Here is a 20,756-nt window from a genome sequence, read left to right as displayed (position 1 = left end):
TATTAATGAAGAAATAATATTATACATAATGCATAACTGTATAATAACTACATACAGAGTGAAATATAGAAAACGTAACAAATATAAATACCCCTCCCAAAATGAATTAAATTTCTTGTGCTCGAAAATTTCTGATTTCCCAATTTTATAACCAATTTTCGCGCCGATTGAACAAGTTCAAAAGAAGAAAAAAAAAAAAAGAAAGAAAGGAAACCCTTCAACCCCAACAAATAATTATTTCTGGTTCCAGAAGATCCAGTACGTACGCTGTTTTTTTTTGTTTGCAGAGTGACACATATCCGACGTGGCTGTTTGCTCTGCCCACGCGTACACCCTCTCAGCCTCGTGTCGTAGCTTTCGAGCAGGTGTACTCCCCCCATCGACCACCACGTCCCCTCTCCCTTCAAGATACAATCGTGGCATAAACATATGGTCATAATAACAGACTCTTGATTTTCGACAAGAGGGGTGCTGCCCCCTTCCACCCCGTGATTGCGCGTCTCTCCTCTAAAAAAACGTGTACAAAACACACACAAGCATATATATATATATCCCTCGACGAAAAAAATAGACATCCGGAGGATGCGCGAAAAAATTGTGAAACCAAAAAGAAAAAAAAAGAAGAAGAAGAAGAAGAAGAAGAGCAGTCTGGTCCAGGACTGGTGGTTATGCTTCGCACGATATAAAATATATGGGGAAAAGAGGGATACGTCCTTATCCGTGAACCGGCACACGTGTGACCCGTGTGTATCTATGTACGTAAAGGACACGTACGTGTACGGGATGGCATTCGAGCAGAGTCGAGCACGGACCATCCCCGTCCGAACTCGCCAATTCCTGCTTTTAAGAGTTCGATCACGTACACCTTCGCTCTACGTCGCACACACACACCAATGAATTGCTTACGTTTTGTAATAGGCCGTGGATCTCGCGTACGTAGAGGTTCAAACGGACGATCACACCGACAGAGGGGGATGAAAATATTTTCACGCGAGAGCGTATCGAGAGTTTTAATCGAGGCAAACGTGTTTTACAGAGTGATACCTCGCGAGGGTGTTAGGTATTGGACGCAATGGAACGTTTGGTAAGTGGCATAGCTACGGCCAGTGCTGTCAGTCGGTGTACACAACGTGCGCTGCAACGCGGGTTATTTGACTTCGCCGTCGTTCGTTGAACGGTTTGTTTGAGGATTAAACGCGAATTTTGCGCGGTCGAGATGATTGTGATGCAAGTTGCAATAATTTGACATATCGATATTAATTATTTAATACGCGACTCGTTATTTTTTATTATTAACTCGATACCTTGTTTCGATGTAAATATATATATATATATATGGCGCGTGTCCTCATAAATGGAAAAAAGAGAAGCGTATAGCACGTTTTTAAAGACATAGATCTTATCAACTTTTCTCGTTACCCTCGTATCGATCATCTATTGCCAGTCTTGCTTTCTTAGGGTATTATTCATGCACGATGCCCTTTATTCGTCAAATATATGGCGCAACTGAGACTTAGGCCATTCTAGTGCCTATCCGAGTAATTGACGAGTGTATTCAATGTGAAACGCGATGAGAATCGAGAAAAATAGAACGGTTCTATTTTCTTTGATATCGAGGCATCGGGAACGAAAGAAGAATTGATTGAACGTCGTCACGATAGAATTATATATAACGATGGTAATAATGTATGATATGTACAACGATGATACAACGGATTCTAATAATTAATCGGCATGTTATGAAATTGTTTGCGTTGCTTGTTAATAGAAAGGTGAATTTTACTTTAAAATTTATCGAATTGGTTATGCAATTATATAATTAGTTAAAATTAAATCGAGAAGAAAATCGTGTTGCAATCACCTGTTATCACCTGTTTGATAAGAAAAGTTAATAAAGGAAGAATCATAGTAACATTTATCTCTGCGCCTCCCTGAAGATCCGACAACTCTTGTAAATCGACTTGTCTTTCGTTTCGACCCCCTGATTGTATACGCCTCTATAGCACAGTGGAAGAGTAATAAACCGCGTGAGTGAAACGAGAAGAATTGGTCAGACTGTGTAAAATGGGAAAAGGAGGAAGAGGTGAGAGGAAGAAGGGAGGGGGAAAAAAGGAAGGAAGACGTGCGATTAGTCATAGAGGGACAGAGATGGAGGAGGGGGTGGCCAAGAGGAGCAAAGTCTGGGGAGGAGGGTGGAGGAAGGAAAGGGATCGAGGAAGGGGAGAGAAACCCACGAAGGGATCTCGGTAAGTATTATTGTAATTATACACTTAGGTTTATTTCCTGCGTGCCCGCCCCCGAAGGGGCTGATACCATTATACGCCGCGGTTCCCTTAATAAAAATAATAATAAGAGCGTTAAACCGCGGAGGACCGAGCGGAAGTAATGTTCTCCCTTCCCGTTCTCCGGTCCTCGTGTACCTGTGTTCACGAACAGGGACGCGCAAAACCTTTATCCCTCCCCCTCCCCCCTCGAACGAAGGGAAAACAACCCTCGTGCTCGCACGAGTTTCGATCACGAGTTATTATCAAATTTGTAATATACTCAGTTTACTTTAGTTTGATTGCTTTAAATTAAATTTCCTTTTCTTCTCTTTTTTTTCTTTTTTGCCCCCCTGCAATTTTTTTTATAATCGTGTTAAAATAGGATGGAAAAAAATTTTTCACGATTATCATATACGACGTATCCAATGTAACGAGGAGAAGCGGTTATATGGACGCGTATTGCGTGTCTAAATTCAATCGTGTACGCGCGTGTTGTCTCATGATGTGTGTGTGTGTGTGTCGGTATAAAGTTCCCATTAGCCAAGTATCGTATTGGAAACATATGTGCGTGACTAACCCCTCTCTCCCCCTTTGCACCTGCCATTATCAAGTACCATTTCAAGTGGCCTACCAACCTACCACTTCTACTCGCCATCATTTGTTTCTTATCCTAATTCCTTATCTCAGTCCTCCGTGTCCATCATCGTGTACGCTTCTTCTTCCTACATCAATTTTCCTAACTTTCTTATCTTTCTTTTTTTTTTTTTTTTTTCTTACGTTTCATCACGTTATCATTAAATTCCTCAACTGCTCGATTCCACCAATAACGGAGGAAACGGAGCGATCGAAATACCGATAAAAAGCGGGTAATTAAGATGATCGGGACGAGGAGGGAAATGGAGAAAAGTGGCAGAGAGCCGCTAATTCCCTCCCTCCTCTCCCGCGAAGTCTCCCCCTCCCTTCCTCTCCTCCACTCCATCCATGGTCGCGCTCCATAATTTTCAATTTGAGCAAATTAACGTTTCTCCTGTTCTACTCTCGCGTCTCTCCACGAAACACGATAAATAAGGGGGCAAGCGAGTAGTAAATATAAATCAGGAGTGATTGGATGTAAGTGGGGAGCGTTATGTGTCCCCAGTGCCCCGTGTGTGGGATCGTCCGCGGCCGTTCTATGGCTGTGTGGGGTGTGTGCGTGCACGTATACACGCGTATACGTATACGGGGCGGGATAGGTGAGGGAAACGACTACGACTACGACGACTACGACGGTTCGTCGAGACGATGCGCTCCTCTATCCACGTATATATACTTTCACCATCGAAAGGGACCAACGGTTGCTGTACAACCCCGTTTACCTCGTCGATACTTGCTTGGTGTCCGGGAGGGAGGGGGTGCAGTGCGATATATTATATTATTCTCTTTCTCGTTCGAATTCTTCGCGGCCCATAAATATCGCCTCGTGTCTCTTAATACGGATCTGTTTAGTCGGGTGGTCACGCGTTTCGGGTTGTTGGAGAATTTATTCGTGGAGTTGGGGGTAGATAAGAAAAGAAAAAGAAGAAGAAAGAAGAAAGAGAAATACGAGATCGTTTTTTTTAGATAGGTTTTTGGGGTTAATATATTCATATAAAATATATATTTATTGAAACGCGTTGAATTTAAAAGAATTTAAAAGAAAAGTCTTGTTTCGAAATTAAAGATTCGATTTCCTTATGTGATTAATTCTTCTATTCGTATATCGAAATATAAATTTTATATTAAAAAAAAATAATAATAAATTCTCTTTATATTTTCTCTCTTTTATATTTATTAAAACGCGTTGAATTTAAAAGAATATCGAAAAGTTTTGATCCGAAAATAAAAATTCAATGTTCTTATGTGAGGTTGAAAGTGATCTACATTGATGGACGGATAGAAGAACGAATGGGAAAATTCCAGCCGATTCTGGAACAAAACACGTGGGAGATTTCGAAGTTTGTTAAACGGGGTCACATTGAAAATTCCATTTACGAAACCTAATTTTCTATCATCACGGAATAACGAAATGCGTATGAATCAATCAACGCTTACGATTACCTTCTCTATTCGCATATCGTAACATATATTTGCGTTTATATTCTATCTACATCAGTGATTTCCATATTTAAAGAAAAAAAAAAAAATTCGCTTCGTGTATTTACTAAAACGCGTTGAACTTAAAAGAATATCGAAAAGTCTTGTTTCGAAAATAAAAATTCAATGTTCTTATTATTTTTGCGTGTATTTTCACATTTAAAAAAAAAGACAAATTCGTATATTTCGTATATTTAATACATTGACCGAAAATTCAAAAGAATATCCTCCGAAAAGTCCTGTTTCGAAAATAAAATTTCAATTTCCTAATATATTTGTGTGTACATTCTACGTATACATCAGTGGTACATTTCGTGTATTTAACGCGTTGACCGAAAATCGAAAAGAATATCGAAAAGTCCTATTTCGAAAATTTCAATTTCTTTATTAGTTCCTCTATACCGTAATATATTTTGTATATTGTACACAAATGCTACATTTTCACATTTAAAAAAAAGACAAATTCGTATATTTAACACGTTGATCGAAAATCTAAAAGAATATCGAAAAGTCCTGTTTCGAAAATAAAAATTCAATTTCCCTGTGTGATTAGTTTCTCTATTCATATATCATAATATAAATTTCATATTTAAAAAAAAAACAAATTCTCTTCGTATATTTACTTAAACATACGTATATTGACCGAAAATCCAAAAGAAATGGAAAATAAAATTTTGAAAATAAAATTTCAATTTCCTTATGTGATTAGTTCCTCTATACCGCAATATATTTTCGTGTACATTCCATCTGCTCTAGTGCTACATTTCCTCATTTAAAAAAAGAGAAATTTGTATATTTCGTGTATCTAACACGTTGACCGAAAATCCAAAAGAAATGGAAAAGTCCTGTTTTGAAAATAAAATTTCAATTTCCTTATGTGATCAGTACATCTACACTAGTGCTACATTTCCACATTTAAAAAGAAACAAATTCGTATATTTTTATTCGTATATTTACTAAAACGCGTTGAATTTAAAAGAATATCGAAAACAAAAATTCAATGTTCTTATCCTCTACATCGCAATATTTTTGCGTGTACATTTCCACATTTAAAAAAAAGGCAAATTCGTACATTTCGTGTATTTAACGCGTTGACCGAAAATCCGAGAGAATATCGAGAAGCCTTGTTCCGAGAGTAAAAGTTTCGAATACGTGATTTGGAATAGCGGAAACGGGAAATCGAAACGGGAGAGGCAGAGTTGCACGCAAAGAGAGCAGAAAGGAATACGTTGGTCGGTCGAAGAAAGTCGGTGGAATCATCATCAATTCTCACAGCGCCCCGTAAAAGGGGTACGTACACAAATATAGCGGACGATAAGCATCCACGGATGACCTTTTTCAAACGCGTTCACCTCGCCCGAGTGTGGTGCACAGGTGCGCACTTGTGAGTGGCACAGGTGTAAGCAAGATATCGATTATGCAATCTCATGGGCTGCAACCCCATACGAACGCACGTATACGCGTCCATCCCTTCCGTATAACCAACCCCTCCCTCCCCAATACGTGCAAACCGGCTCGAGGCCGGTCTGTCAAACAGACATGACGTTAATTATCGCCTTACTACCGCCACCGCTAAACCACCATGCCATCCACTTGACGCATATGCCACTTTTCAGATTTCCCTGTGTTTATGCCCGTATACCTCGAGCGTATACCGTCTTTTCTAATTTTCTTTTTTCCCTCTCTCTCTCTCTTTCTTTCTCTCTCTCTCTCTCTCTCCTTTTCCTATCGACCGTGAATTTCCTCGATTCAGAAATAGAGGGGACGGAAATAACGGCCGGTGATGTACAGGTTGATCTTTATCGAGTGATCAGAGACTGTTACGTGTCTGTCTGATACGAGTCCCGAGGACATGTGGAAATATTGTTCGCGTGGGGAATAATTGGGTTTGGCTTCGTTGTTTGAACGAAGATTTCGCGATTAACTGGTTTTTCCTTTCGTTTGTCTTTTCGTTTCTCTCTCTCTTTTTTCTCTTCCTTTTTTTCTTAATTCCAGTTATTACGATAATTTTAACAAACATAAAATCTAATCAACGCGTAAACAACTTTTCAAACATCCAATTTTATCGAATACAATCGTTCGAATATTCTACACGCAATAATAATAAACAAAGCAAATATCTTTGTTAAAACTAAAATATCTTTGTTAAAAACGTAAAAAGTGGAAGATGCCAATTACGCTCGTCAGACCCTCGACGCCTCGTTCGAAATAATATCGAAGGAAAAACTCCAACTGCATTGAAACTCTGTACTGGATAAATAGGAAATTTTTGAAGAAGGTTGCTTTTTGAAGAAGCGCTACGGTAGATTTTACAAATTTGACGTAGGTGCGCATACAGCTCGCTTGTACGAGTTGAGAGAAGGAAGGAACCGTGGGCTACAAGTTGACGTCACACCGTGTACTCGGTTGCAAAGATTCTCCGTTAGCGCTTGGGTAGAAATGTACGACTTGGTCAAATATTGAATTCCGCGGAAAATTCTGAGAAATCAGGCCACATGGTTACACGGCTCCATCCAGGTAGAATGGTATCCGTTCCGTAGAAAAGCTCGTTATTACACAAGAGGAGCGCCTGTTCAAACTCCGGCCATTGACGAAGTTGGTTCTACGCGGTTTGATTTGCTCATCATCGTCGCTTACAATAGCCTCCGCGATCTTTCCTGGGGAACATCGTAACGAACACTTCAATGATGTAACAAAGCAAAGAAAATTTTAACCTTTATCGAGGTCGCGACTCGTTCAATTTTTGAACCCGTACGTATTCTTGTCAATTTGTATTTGTATCTTTAATCGTCTGTATATCGTGATTTTCCTCGAATCGAATATTCTCTCTCTCTCTCTCTCTCTTTCAGAAATTATTGGAATATTTAAAGCGTAAACTTTTTAATCAAGAAATTTATACGAATAATTAACGATGTCATTGAATGTTTTTGTATACAAGAATACAAAGAGTGATTCGAGAGAGAGAGAGAGGGAATATTTGAAGTGTAACGTTAATTAAAATCTTCGATAATTTGGTTACGATTTTACCGTAATACGATGAATAAAATGCATATATTGAAATACTGCGGGGTAACGTAACAATAACAAAACAATGTGACGTATAATAATATAATTTAACAATCGTTATTCGAAACAATACGTAGAATTAATCAAACTTTCAGTATTTTATCGAACGTTTTCTCGAATGTTGACACTTGTATTATTAAGACCGATTGAAAATTAATAAATCGTTCTATGAATAATTTCCCGTAATACCAAATAATATAACGTTTCGAGCAACGCTCGAAGAATACGAAGAACGAACAACGATCCTTTCGCTTCCAATCTGCGATCTTTCAAGTCTTTCAAGTCAAAATTGCCACCTTTGAATCTCCAACACCATTCCCGTACAAATCTCGTCCGCAGTATCATTTGCACTATCACCTTTCTCTAAACCATAACACATCATAAATATCCTTCCTTTTTTCCTATTCATATCGAACGTAGAAAAAAAGTTTTAAAACACACTGCGTCACCAACGAAAGGTACTTTAAAAGAGTTCTGGGAAGACTAATAGATAAGTCTGCATGTTCATATAAAAATAATCAATTAAAATTTCTTGTCGCATTAACAAACTTATGGGACACCCTAATAAAAATTTCCACCGAAATAAGAAATAAAATGTTGCTCTTTCCTCGAGAATTCTTCGTATCTCAACAATACAACAATTATTAAGCGTCTTCTTAATCGTCGCTCTCCGCGCAACAGTGCCAACAGACAACCAACACCCGCCCCATTCCCACGCTAATTAACGTTTTATCATGGAGAATACATCGATTACATTACATCTCATGATCCCTAAACGTAATTGTGATTCAATTCCTAATGCGCGTGCACCAGCCACCGTGTCATGGCATGAAATTCTCCCGATTTCCGTTGACGTTGTTTTGCGGTCTTGGCTATCGGAAAAGAGAGCGTTTACTTTCAATGGTTAATGGCTGATGACGCGCGGTGAACGTAGCACCGACCAATCGATAATCGTCGCCCGTCGAGTCCCTCAACGGTCGTTACAGTTGTTCCATATCTTTTCCAATCATATTCTCCTTCTTTCGCCGATTTTTTTTTCTTAATATTAAATTCGAGGAGAGAGAGAGAGAGAGAGAGAAAGAGAGAGAGAGAGATTAAGAATTACTTTAATTCCGTTCGATTTTTCTTTCCTTTTTTTTTCTGTCGATACGGAAATAAATTAAAGATAATTTTTTTTTCTTCATCAAAATTATCGATACCTCGTTAAAAAGTAACAAGTAACATCGCGTGAGCGGTTGGAAACACATTGGGAATTGGAGATGCCGGTGATCTAGAAGGGGGTTCGGGCTCTAATTATTAAACCGCCCTCATCAATATTCCAGTCAAGCAGAAGATACGTAGCGGAAAACGCGCGAAACGATGGTCATCGAAACGTGAATAATTACCAGTGGTACGATGAATGCGTAATGAAAGCTGTATTAATTATCATAGATAATTAAACACCGCGAACACGCTCTATGTTTACGAACAATTAACAACACAGGAATTAAGCCCACGATCTTTTGAAATTTTGTAAAAGAAAGAAAGAAACAACTTCGAAACAGCTTCGTTGTCGGAATTAATTTTTTAATCGATGAGGAAAGAAAAAAAGAAAAAGAAAATATCGAATCTATCGAACCTCTTCCTTCCCTTCGTTTCGCGCCTGCCCTTGAAAACGCATCCTAAAACCACGCTCCGCTTCAAACTTTGCATAAACGTGGCCACGCGTCGGAGAAGAAACTTGTTCCCCCCTTGTAACTACTCGTTAAATATTTCCACGATAGTCGAATGACGAGTTCGCTTGGATCCAAGCGACGACGAGAATTGGATCGACGGGGTGTAGCGCGGAGAAAGAGAAAGAAAGAAGGACAGAGAGAGAGAGAGAGAGAGAGAGAGAGAAATCGACGAGGAAGAAACGATTACATCGGATCCCTGGCGTTACCTGGCCGGTAACAGTACGGCTGTAATCTCATCCAGCCACTCGGCTCACAGCGACGCTTTTTATCCTATTACGTCACATGAATAAACTAAAGACCCATGGAGTCCGCGACACGCCGGAGAGATCGCGGGTTTGGGGCTCGAGGCGTGCTCTCTCCGCTGGAACCACCCCCGCGCGGAGAGGGATGCTCATCCGCGTGCGGATGGTTCGACGAGAGCTGTCAGAGGGGAAAAAAAAGAGGAAGAGGAAAAGAGGAAGAGGAATAAGCACGAGGAAACGGAGTGCGATTGATTCTGTTCAGATCAATTGGTGATGCGTGGAAGGGGAAGATGTTTGATTGTAGAATCCTTGGATCGTTCGTTTCGATGCGAATTCGAAGATTGGGGGTTGGAGATAATCCTTGATGTGACATAAACGGAGATGGGAAAGATTAAAATTAGATTGTATCCAGTGCGAATATTGGAATTTATATTTTGTTATATCGAAGTTATATTGGTTGAGAGGAGTTTGATAAAAAAAAAAAAAAAAAAAAAAAAAGGGAAAAAGAAATTGATCAAATATTTATTATAATTTGAAAGATAGATATTTTGGGAAAGATGGAGTGTTGTGCGTGAAATCAAGTTTGCGAGGCAATATCGAATATTATATAATGTATGAATAATTTATGCCTTATTAAATATAGTGATAATTGTTCGCTATAATTCAACAGTATACAATGCTTGTTAATAAATTACAAGGCTTATGAGGAGATATTTAATACCCATTTCCTTTGATGACGATCGAGAAAGATTTCGTTGCCAATTTTTGGATCGATGAAAATAATAAAAAGAAAAAAGAAAAAAAAAAGGGAGGAAGAAAATTCCATCGATCAGAAGGGTTGAAATCGGAATAGAAGCATATTCGCGGAGGGTATGCACGGCGGTTAAGCGTCGGCAAGATAAACGACGGATGCACGGAATGTGTGATACATGTGACAGGGGAAAGTTGCGGCCAATGAAAATGGATGATACGAACTTTCAACGTCTCTTTTTATCGCGCTCCTACATTCCAAACCGTATCAAGACCGTTGTCTCTTTCAACCTTCATGTATAATGTATCACCCTTTTGCGGATTCTTTAATCGCGATATACCGATTTATGTTACCACCTCGAACGATTTCTTCTCAATCCCGATGAAATAATATAATCCGATTTACGCGGTGAAAGTTTAATTCCCGCGTTTCAAATTAAGCAACAACCCGACAACCGATTATATCGATCGGTATATAAATAATCTTAAATTTATTTAGATTAACGATTTATTCGTTTAACGAGACGATCGAGACATCGACAAAAGGAATTCGACTCCGTTCAAAGCTTTAAATCTCTTTCCTATATCCACTTTACAATTTATCCAGGTCTCGTCAAAGAGCGAGATCTTTTATTAAGGGACATCGATCCCTTCCCCCCTTCTCCCTCCCCCCTCCCCCTCCTCCTCCTCCTCCTTCCCCAGCTCGAAGAAGGATAAGCATAAGAACGTAACGGGGTGAAATAAAAGATGACGGGACGAGTGTGAAACGGTGAAATGAAAATTTACTCACTGTAGGATTGGGCATACAGCGTCGCGGCGGCGGCGGCATGGGGTCCGGTGCGGCACGATAAGGAGGCGGCGAGTACCTTCCCGAAGGGAAACAGCCAGGGGCGGTGATCGGTGCCCCGTGGAGCCCCTTGCTCCCCATCATCTTGTCCGGTGAGTACATCATCCTGCTGCCAGCCAAGTCTAAGCCGCCTAAGCTTAGACCTAAACCAGTCGAGAACCGGCACCCTCAAACGGAACGACTCTGCTTCACATCAGTGTCCGCGGTGTTCGCATCTGTGTGCGCGAGAATTATCTCGACGTCGTCCCCCCCCTCTGTCTGCAACTCTTCTCTCTCTCTCTCTCTCTCTCTCTTTCTCTCGCTCTTTCTCTTTCTCTCTCTCTCTCTCTCTCTCTCTCTGCCCGACCAAGCAGATTGTCTTCCTCCTTTCCACTTTCACTTTCACACCCGAAGAAATCCACCCGATTCGTTTTATCGTAGAGTATCTAAACTCGAGCTCGACTCAACAACACACGCCTCTTCTCTCTACGAGCCAGTAGCCACCACTCATCCTAGTCGTAGCGGATCCACCGATTTATCTGCGCTCGCTCGTCGAAAGGATCGCGGATCCCTTCGCATGATGCACGACGTACGGGATGCTGCACAACACGATCGCATCCACGTAAGACTGCTCGCACATCTGCTCGCCGCTTTCGTCCTCTATGTCTCGAGCATGGCGACGGTCGAACGGATCCCGGATTCGTCCGACCGATCCTTGGCACTTCACTTAAAGAAAAACCTGATGATGCGTTCAGCTTCTCGATATTTATATTCCGTCCCCGCGAATACAATACGGACACGTATTTAATCTTCTTGTAGGGCGTACATCGGCGTACATCGAACGAACGTCACAGCGTGCCGCGAACAAACAGGTGAAGGAAAATTCCGTTCCGCGACGGAAGTGGAGAGCCGTCCGTCCGTCACCGTCACCGTCGCCGTCACCGTCACGGGGGTGAACATTCGAAAATTCACAATTCGAAACTGGGGGGGGAGATGGGGGAGGGAGGGAGGAGGAGGAGGAGGAGGAGAGAAGAAAAAAAAAAGATGCGAGCTGCGTTGCCGTGTATAGAAGCTTATAGAAACGTATGTATATATATATATATATATATGTATGTATGTATGTATGTATATATATATATATATATATGTATATAGAACGTGGAAACGCGGGATGCCGTGTCGTCCTGAAGCTGTGCACTTTTTGGCGCTGACTGGCCGGCCAAGATTGCTCCGTGGATGAACTCTTCCACGGGGGATGGAGGAAGAAGAGGGAAGAAACAACGAACGGGGGCGAACAAGAGGGGGTGGGTTGGAGAGGGAGGAGGAGGGGGAGGGAGGGGGGATGACCGGTCCGATCCAGCAGCAGATTCGCGGAGTGGCGCGTGCTCGGCAGGCGGAGGGGTTGCTCGCCGTTTCACCACCGGGTGGAAGCCGCGGACGAGCGGAACGAGCGGAGGGGTGAAAGTCGTGCAGGGGGCGGAGCCTGCCGCACCGTCACGCTTGCGCCCCTGCGCTCGTCCCAGTCGGCCATCTTTGCCCTCGCTTTCGCGCCCCGCATGGGTGTCGCTAACCGCGGCCACCCCGTTCGTCCGTCCTCCCTGCCTTCTACCTTCTACCTCTCCCCTCCCACCTCTCCTCCCAACCCCTGTCCCTTCCGTCCTCCCTCCCCTTCCCGCACCACCACCGACGCGTTACACGCCCTTCCTCGGCCGAGCCGCCGCCGCCGCCGCCCCCCTCCAGCCATCCATCCGCCCGTCCACCCCTCCCGCCTCCACCCCCAGCCGAACCTTGCCTCGAAACCCGCTTCAACCTTGCCTCTGAGGCCGAAGACGCCTCGCCTCGCCTGTCGTCCACCTACTTTTCTTTCCCTCGCGTCCGCTCGCTTTTCTTCGACCACCGCGAAATCTCTCTCCGGCTACTGCTGCCGCCGTTGGATTAGTTGGCTCGCGTCGTAAACCGGCTGGTCGGCGGCACCAGTCACCCTTTGTCAGCCAAGGTCGCTTACGCAGCTCCTTCTCCCCACGCGTCCCACCGCTCCTTCTTTTTCAATCCTTCTCATGCTCTGGAATTGTATCAATATAGTTTTCGATCATCTGGATGCGAATTAGTTTCACGGAAGTATCGCACGGATTCCCTTTTGTCGTCTTCTATTTGTGATACCCGCTACTCGCTACCGTATTCGTCGATTCGCGTTACTTGGCGAGTTAGAGATTTTTAAGTTTGATTATTTTCAGGAAGGTGTTTTAATTACGCGTTTGACTCGATAGTGTCGGAGCTAGTATTTTCTTTCTTTATTCCTCCGTTTAAGTATTATTATTACACCGAAGTAGTAAGCGTGGTATATTTATATTAACTCCATTGAAAACAGGGTGGAACAAAGAAAAATGGGTAAATAATCGAAACAGCCTTTGTTTCCTTCTTGACGCTGTTGCATTTAAAAAAAAAAAAAAAAAGCATCGCATACATTATTCGAAAGAATAATCGATTTGTCTGTGTAACGTATTCGATTGTGGTTAACCTGTGTCGTTTGAAATGATTATTATTTAAAGCGGTCTTTTACATTGCGCATAAATAATGCCGTTGAAACGTATTTTTGCTTCCGACGGTAATAATAAATCTTCTTTGAATATTCAATTTTTATCAACGAGTTAAAATAATCGTGTATACTTATATACACGTAAAAATCGATCGAGCAAACACGGATAATTTTCAACCCTATATTCTATTCTTCTTCGAGGATTTCCAACATTTTAAAAATGCACGATCGAATCGAATGCAAGTAGTAAAGTAGTAAAATTCACGTAACTGTTCGAATCAATTTCCTTTCCTTATTCAACCTTTCAGGGTAGCTTCCAACCTTGAAGTTTGGCGTTTTCTGTACAATAATCTCATCTCACGTATACATCCGAAACTCGAGGAGGTGAATCGAAGGTATTTTAACGATCAGCTGTGCCGCCGTTTGATCGGCCGCGTCCTCGTAGTAAGTGCAGATTTGTGTGAGCTATTTCATAATGAATTTTTAAAGTGTCATGGACCCTTCCCTAACCCAGATCCCCTCCGTTGCTCCCACAAGGCTACGGGACTTTCGTCGATCCAATAAACGAGTAAAGCCGCGTTTCACGCTATTCTTCGCTTCTCAATCGGTGAACCGACCAACCGAAGGCGAAAACCTTCGTTATCCGATTCGATTCGAAATTTCAATCCGTCTCTCACCATCGTTTCGAAAAAAAACGAAAGATATATCTTATATGGAAGGAGATATAATCCATATAAAAAGTTACGTACGCACGCGTTTATCGGTCGAACGGGAGGACAATCGTGTTGATTTTTCCAGGGCGAAAAAAGGGAAAAGGGGGAGGTAATGGGAAGAGCGGAGGAAGGAGAAGGAAGAGGGAAAAGACGGTACACACGAGATGGAACCGCGGTCGGAAAAGGGGGAGGAAAGGCGGCGGTGGAGGAGGAGGAGGAGGAGGAGGAGGCGGGTTGCGAGTTTGGCGGCAGTCGTTTTCCAAGGGATGTTGGGCGGAAGGTTCCCGCGGGGCCTGTGTTATCGCCTCGGCAGGATGACCAGCCCGCGGTATCAAATATTAAACCTACTTGCACCGGCAGCCTATCCTCGACAAGGTATCCAAACCTTCCCTCCGACCGACAGAGATCCCTCCGCGTATCCCTCCTCTATCCACGGGTCACCACCGCTGTCTGCCATCAAAACCTACGCCTAGTAGGTTTACCGCCGCGATCCTTGCACCTCACCCGTTTCCCACTTGAGAAGGAAACGTTTCTTCTACGTTCCTTGTTCAACGAATTGATTCTGAGAGAGAGAGAGAGAGAGTTAAGGAAGGATGGTTAATATACGAGGATGCGTGGGATTCTTGAGATTTTTTCAGAAGGAGAAGAGGGAAGATTTTTTTTTTTATTATTATTACAGTTAGTTTTATGGAGAATTTATTTTTTGGAAAATTATTTTTTGGAAGGAAGGAACGTTTTCGGTTAGACGCGGTTAGGGAACACGCGTGTAATCGGTTGTCGGTTGCAAGCTACATTCGATAGACGCGTCTCAAAGGAGGGTAATAATTAGAGTGGTAGGCGGGGTTGCTCGAAAATGGGGTAAATGAAAGTTAACCTGGAATTACGTGATCGTGATATGTTATTTCTTTAATTAACGTAATAATAATGCGTATATTTGACGACCGGATGCGTGGCACGGCGTGCAACGCACAAGGGTTGAAACCTCGGATGGTTCACGCAACTACCCTTCGTTCTACGCCACGATCTGTCCGCGCGTATTCTTAAAATCGTTTAATCCAGGGAGGGAGAAGCGTTCGTCGAAGACGAGTTTAAATTAAAAAAAAAAAAGGAAGGCGAGAAGGAAAATTTGAAATCGACGATGTCGTTTTCTTAAATTAAAAATAAGTAGGGAATCAATGATTTACGATATTTTGCCGGTACTCGGGAAAATTCATACTATTTACGTGGGGAAAAATACTAAATAACTCAGGAGGAATGGAAATTATTTTCATCGGTTTAATTCTAAAAACGGTAATTCTAAAAACAGGCGTACCGTTACCGAATTCCCCGGCATTACACGGCATAAAATTGCCAGCAGTAGTAGTGGTCCTTATGAATTCATGCATGCAATTCGAAAGAAAGAAAAGTATAACAAAAACGCTAGGGCTGTTTCAAAATTCTCTGCATGATGCTCGCCGGTCCTTGAATATTTCAAGGAATAAGTGTATGACGGAAATATGAACGTACAAGTACCGGTTCCGCACAATATACGAAATACCTGTACGCCCGCATACTTGATTCTCGTTTCGAAATTTACCATTCTAATCGAAACCGTCGATACGTTGAAACGTCCTCGTCGATTATTCCATCGTAGAAGAATTATAATCGTTTCACACAACGAATTTTTCATCCCTGTCGACCCGTACTGTCGATCAGTTGAAAATATTATTTATTGAAGATAAATAGGGTTTTTGGAATTTTTTACTCGCGAATCGGGAAAAATTGGTAAAGTTGCAAAAATTGGACGGCGCAAAAAGCGTAACCGTTAAATGGTGAAGCGTGGAATTAAAAAAAAAAAAAAAGAAAAAAAGGAAAAAAGGAAAAAAGGAAAAAAAAATAGGAATTTAGCAAGGGAAAAAAATTTGAAATAAAATTCGTACAATGTTCTGTTATCGCAACAGCGTTAGATCCGTTTTCGATTTAAAGCTCGCGATGGCCCGCGCGACTGTCATTTTTCCACACACGGTCCTTTCACGCACACGGTCCTTTCCCTCTCGCTCCCGCTCACTCGATTTCTCATTTATTCAAGCGTCGTTCATTCACCTGCTCGTGAATAAAAAACTCGAGTAAAGAGTTCCCCGCCATTTTCGTCAACGACAGATTACATTCACCGCGCAAATCTCTACTCTTTACCGCCCACAATAAGAAGAGGAGTCGACGTAAAACGTCTATAAAACGATTACAACGTCTCTCGATTCGATTTTCGAAGAATTCGTCGGCCACGATTAGAATATTTTTTTCTTCAGAATACGTATCGACGATCCATGGAAATAGATGGAATACATACTTTGCTACTTTCCTCGATATATTCCTTCTTTGGGAAGAAATAATCACCTGTGGAACTGCGCCGTTATAACGCAGCACTTTAATGGACCACCACGATATTCTTGCCAAGTTTCGTCGCGGCAACTGTTCCCAACTGTTCAAAACTGATCAAAGTCCCAAGATTTGTCCATTAGAAGACTTTGTCTCCTCTCTCGAATCGGATTTTAAAAGTTTAGTTTTTTAAGAGATGAGAAAGAGTTTCGATTTCTACGCGTAATTTATTAACGAAAAAATTTCCCCTCCAAGTTTAATCATTCGTGATCGAGTCCTCGAATAATTTAATTTTCCAACATTTGTTAATTAAACTATACCAGCCACGATCTTATTAATTTCAAGCGTGATTTCTGGTCAACGAAACCGCAACACGATAAACTATTTCTCAGCGGCACGGAGCACAAGTGAAACAAATGAGCCTAACCCCGAGAGAATACAATCCATATGTATAGATACATCGATAAATATTTAATCGATGGATCGATGATACGCGATTCTATCGATTATTATTCTTTCGCTTTCCTATTATGACATTTATAAGAAATATCAATTTCACGTAAACCCCCTCGAACTCCTCAACAACTTTAACCCTCGAAAAGAAAAAAAAAGAAAGAAAGAAAAAACGATCGATCGATCTCGGCTCAACTTTCTAAATTTCCTGACCCAAATCCTCCGGAACTTTTATGAAGACGCTTAAAGAGGTCGGCGTGCTCATTCCCGATAAATGATTTGGCAAGCCTTACAATTGGCTGCGGAGAAGAACGTCATCTAATACGACGCTCTCCTATCAGATAGAAAGAAATTTACACGAACGAGACAAAACCTTTTTTTTTTTTTTCCCCAAACAATAATCCGCGCGGATTTACATAAAGAGAGCAAATCGAGAATACTTGTCCCCTAAAAAAAAAAAAAAAAAAAAAAAAAAGCCCAAACTCGATCTACACATCTATCAAACCTCATCAATATTCCGCGTACGTCACCAGGTATTCAGTAGCTCAACTAGAGGCACGGAAGAACGTTCCGCGGAAACGAACGTTCCCGTCAATCGCGCCGGCCCGGAAAATTGGTTTACAGGTTTGGCCATCGCGGCGGTCATCACTATATCGATATATATCCGGCGAGGATATCGTATCGCGCGCGTCGATATAATCATCATCCTCCCCCTCCCCTTGTAGTGGTGGTAGTGGTGAACACCCCCGTTGAAAATCTATGAAAACCCATGGCCAAGTTCCATCCACCCGACGACCGATGCAATATTAACAAGCCGTACAAATCACCGTGGCTCAATTCCACGGTTAAATCCACCGGCATAGGCCATAGATTACAGCAATTGAGGCCGGAAGATGGGAGTGGGGAGGGGGGGGCGAGGAAGAAGGGGGGAGGAGGAGGAGGAGGAGGAGGAGAAGGATAACGGTGCAAAGGGCAACGGTGCGGTGGGACGAAGGGACGATGGTAACACGGGGAGGAAGGGAGGAGGAGGAGGAGGGGGGGGGTGTGTTTGGAGAAGACGAGAAAAGAATCGAGAGGGAGAAAACGGCGTGGCGGCACGGCGCGAGGAAACGTAGGACCACGTTTCGCCGTATACATACAATACAGGGGCGCGATCGCGTGTATTGGGGAGAGGGGGGGGGGGGGAAACCCATACATCCTACGGGCTGCCTCGCGCGCACGTGCACGCCACCCGCTTTCACATGTACAGCAGCGGATCCACGCAGACACGGGGGAGGAGGGGGGAGGGGGCCCACACCGACGCATAGATTGCATACTTATGCCGGCACTGTGCACATAAAGTTAGGGGGCGGCGCGCGCTCTCCTTCGCTGCCGCACAAGAATAAGAAACACGGTAGCATACATAAACAAGGAGGTTGGGGATGCAGCAATTTAAAACGTACCCCGGAATTCCTCCCAACGGGGTCGTAGAGCGGCCCTCTATATTACGAATTCCTCCTCCCTTCCTCCTCCGAGAACGGCCGCCCCTCACCTTTAGCCGCCCCCTCTGATATACCTCTCGCCGCTGCCCTGTGCGCGCGTCCTCTTGCATCTTACTTGGGAATTTCGGTCGTATAAAGTGGGACTATGGAGCAGCCTTGTGTGTATGTGTGTGTATATGTGTGTGTGTGTGTGTGTGTATTAACGGCCACGGGAATCGAAACACATCCCCTTGTCCAGATAGGAAAGTTTTGGGATTTTATTCGCGGGATATATAAATCGAAATCACCATCTTTCTCTTCTCTCCTACGAGTGATCGATAATCCTAATTATCGCGGTTAAAATTAAAATTCGAAGGGATCGATCTACGTCGTCCCACGAAGGAAGAGAACCATTCCGAGGATCAATCCGGCAGCTGTCAAGAAACTTGGGACTAGGGAAAGCGCGTGTATCGTCGCGAAGAAGGAAGGGGAGGGGGAGGAGGAGGAGGTATTCCGGCAAAGTTTCGGCGAGAATGGGTAATCAGTTTCTTTCCTGATGGCTTAAGTAACAACGAGCGCGTCCCAAAGTTTCGCGCGAGGACGAGGGAGGAAGACTTAATCAGACTTACTCTTTCTCTCTCTCTCTCTCTCTCTCTCCCTCTCGAAAACTTATCCCGGATGCACAAGTTGGGAATCCTTGCGGGTTTAATGCCTATTATGCAGATCAGCGCTCGGCCAACGAATAAGTCAAATACGGTTAACAATGGGGAATCGGCAAGTCGGGTTGATCGTGGTATAGAAACGAGAGCGATTGGCTGTTTGAACGGCTGAGACGGCGGAGACGGCGGTGTCGCCTCGGGCGGCTCTGTTTGCAGACATAAGGGAGCCCCCCTCCTTCCCCTCCTCCCCCCCCTATTCCCCCCGCTGGTTTGAACGGCGCGAGTCGAGGGAGTTCAATTGGTGGCGGCAATCCTAGTAATGTACCCGTGGGGCTCTGTCAAAGTGCTTTCCAGGAGGAGGAGGATGTTGCATTCGGCATTCGGAAAGTTCATTCTTGCCGGAAGTGGCGGGGCAAGCGACCAAACAGTTGCATCCCCCCCCTCTCCCCATGGGTGGGGGAGGATGGAGCCTGTTCGATTTCTCGGAAGAATGGGAAATGGGGGAGGGAAGGGGAACAAACAAGGGGAGATCACGGCCAAGGAATTGTGAAAAGTCAAGCTTAAGAACAATTTCTGTGAGAGGTTTTTATCCCTTCCCTTGTTCTTATCCCTCCCCCTACCTCGTCCGGTGCAGAAGAAGTAACTTTCTTCGAAAGTTGGAATCGAAAGACAATACATGGAATGGAAGAAATATTCGCCACGTGAACGAGATCACACTTGGGGAGGGATCGACACTTTTCGCCGAAATTAATATATTATATATATCCGTGAGAGAAGATTGCGCGGCAAAAGTGATAAAAGTAGTTTCTTTTAAATAAGAGAAGGGGGGAGGGAGATATAATTGGGCGTTTATCGAAAAAAAGTTGGGGATCTAACGAGAGCCCGTGAATCGTCTACTTAGGTTGTTATCAGAAGGGGACAGGGACGCGCTATCTTCGATAGTTGTCCGCCTCTTTTCACACCTCCATGCCTGGGGACTTGAGTTTAAAAACGGACGGCTAAATAATGTATATCACAGCGGCAACATCGGGCGGTAAAACAGTTATAAAAACACGGGCAACTACGTTAAGATCAATTATTTAAGATGTACAGCTCCGTAAAGAGAGAGTAGACCAGTCGTAAAGGGGGCGGAAGAAAGTAACGCTTCTAGGACGAACCGGAAGGGAGGGGAGAGAGTAAAGGGGTGGGAAAGGAAGGTGGCCATCGCGGGAGTTATAAAGGTTGCAGTTAAAAGTTGCTTGAATTATCAAGGGACACACCGGTTCGAGACGACGCCGACCGTTATTTTTGAGCTGTTGCGTATCGGAATTTGTACGCGAAAGTTTGCGCCATTTTGCCCACGTGATGAAATTCTGTCGGATAACGGATGGAGAAAAATCCGATATCCATTGTTTCCGTTTCGATAGATAGATGATGCTACGTTATTGAAAACAATTTGGTAAGAAGCAAACTTTTGCAACTTTTTTATCATTCTTCTAACATCGAACAGTAATCGCGCTGTATCGATGATTTATACGATTTCTCGTGCGACGAGTTGATTTAATTAACGACGATCTTTCAACGGCCGGCCTTTCATCTCTCATATATTCGAAATTATCGTAATAG

The 20,756-nt window shown here is 43.1% G+C and overlaps 1 protein-coding gene across 1 annotated transcript in view; it reads right to left on the bottom strand.

Annotated features, from left to right (window-relative positions):
• The window catches only part of LOC122713107 (inhibitory POU protein), a 38,392-nt gene extending 27,291 nt beyond the window's left edge, over positions 1-11,101 (bottom strand). Inside the window, exon 1 of the mRNA XM_043933260.1 lies at positions 10,940-11,101. Within this exon, the coding sequence (XP_043789195.1) occupies positions 10,940-11,101 (162 nt within the window). The remainder of the gene's footprint in view (positions 1-10,939) is intronic.
• Between the last annotated feature and the right edge of the window lie 9,655 nt (positions 11,102-20,756).

Source organism: Apis laboriosa, unplaced genomic scaffold (assembly GCF_014066325.1).
Source record: "Apis laboriosa isolate Shangri-la unplaced genomic scaffold, ASM1406632v1 scaffold22_cov146, whole genome shotgun sequence".
NCBI lineage: Eukaryota > Metazoa > Arthropoda > Insecta > Hymenoptera > Apidae > Apis > Apis laboriosa.
Note: the sequence above shows the minus strand (reverse complement) of the source record. Positions and strands in the feature narration are given on the sequence as shown.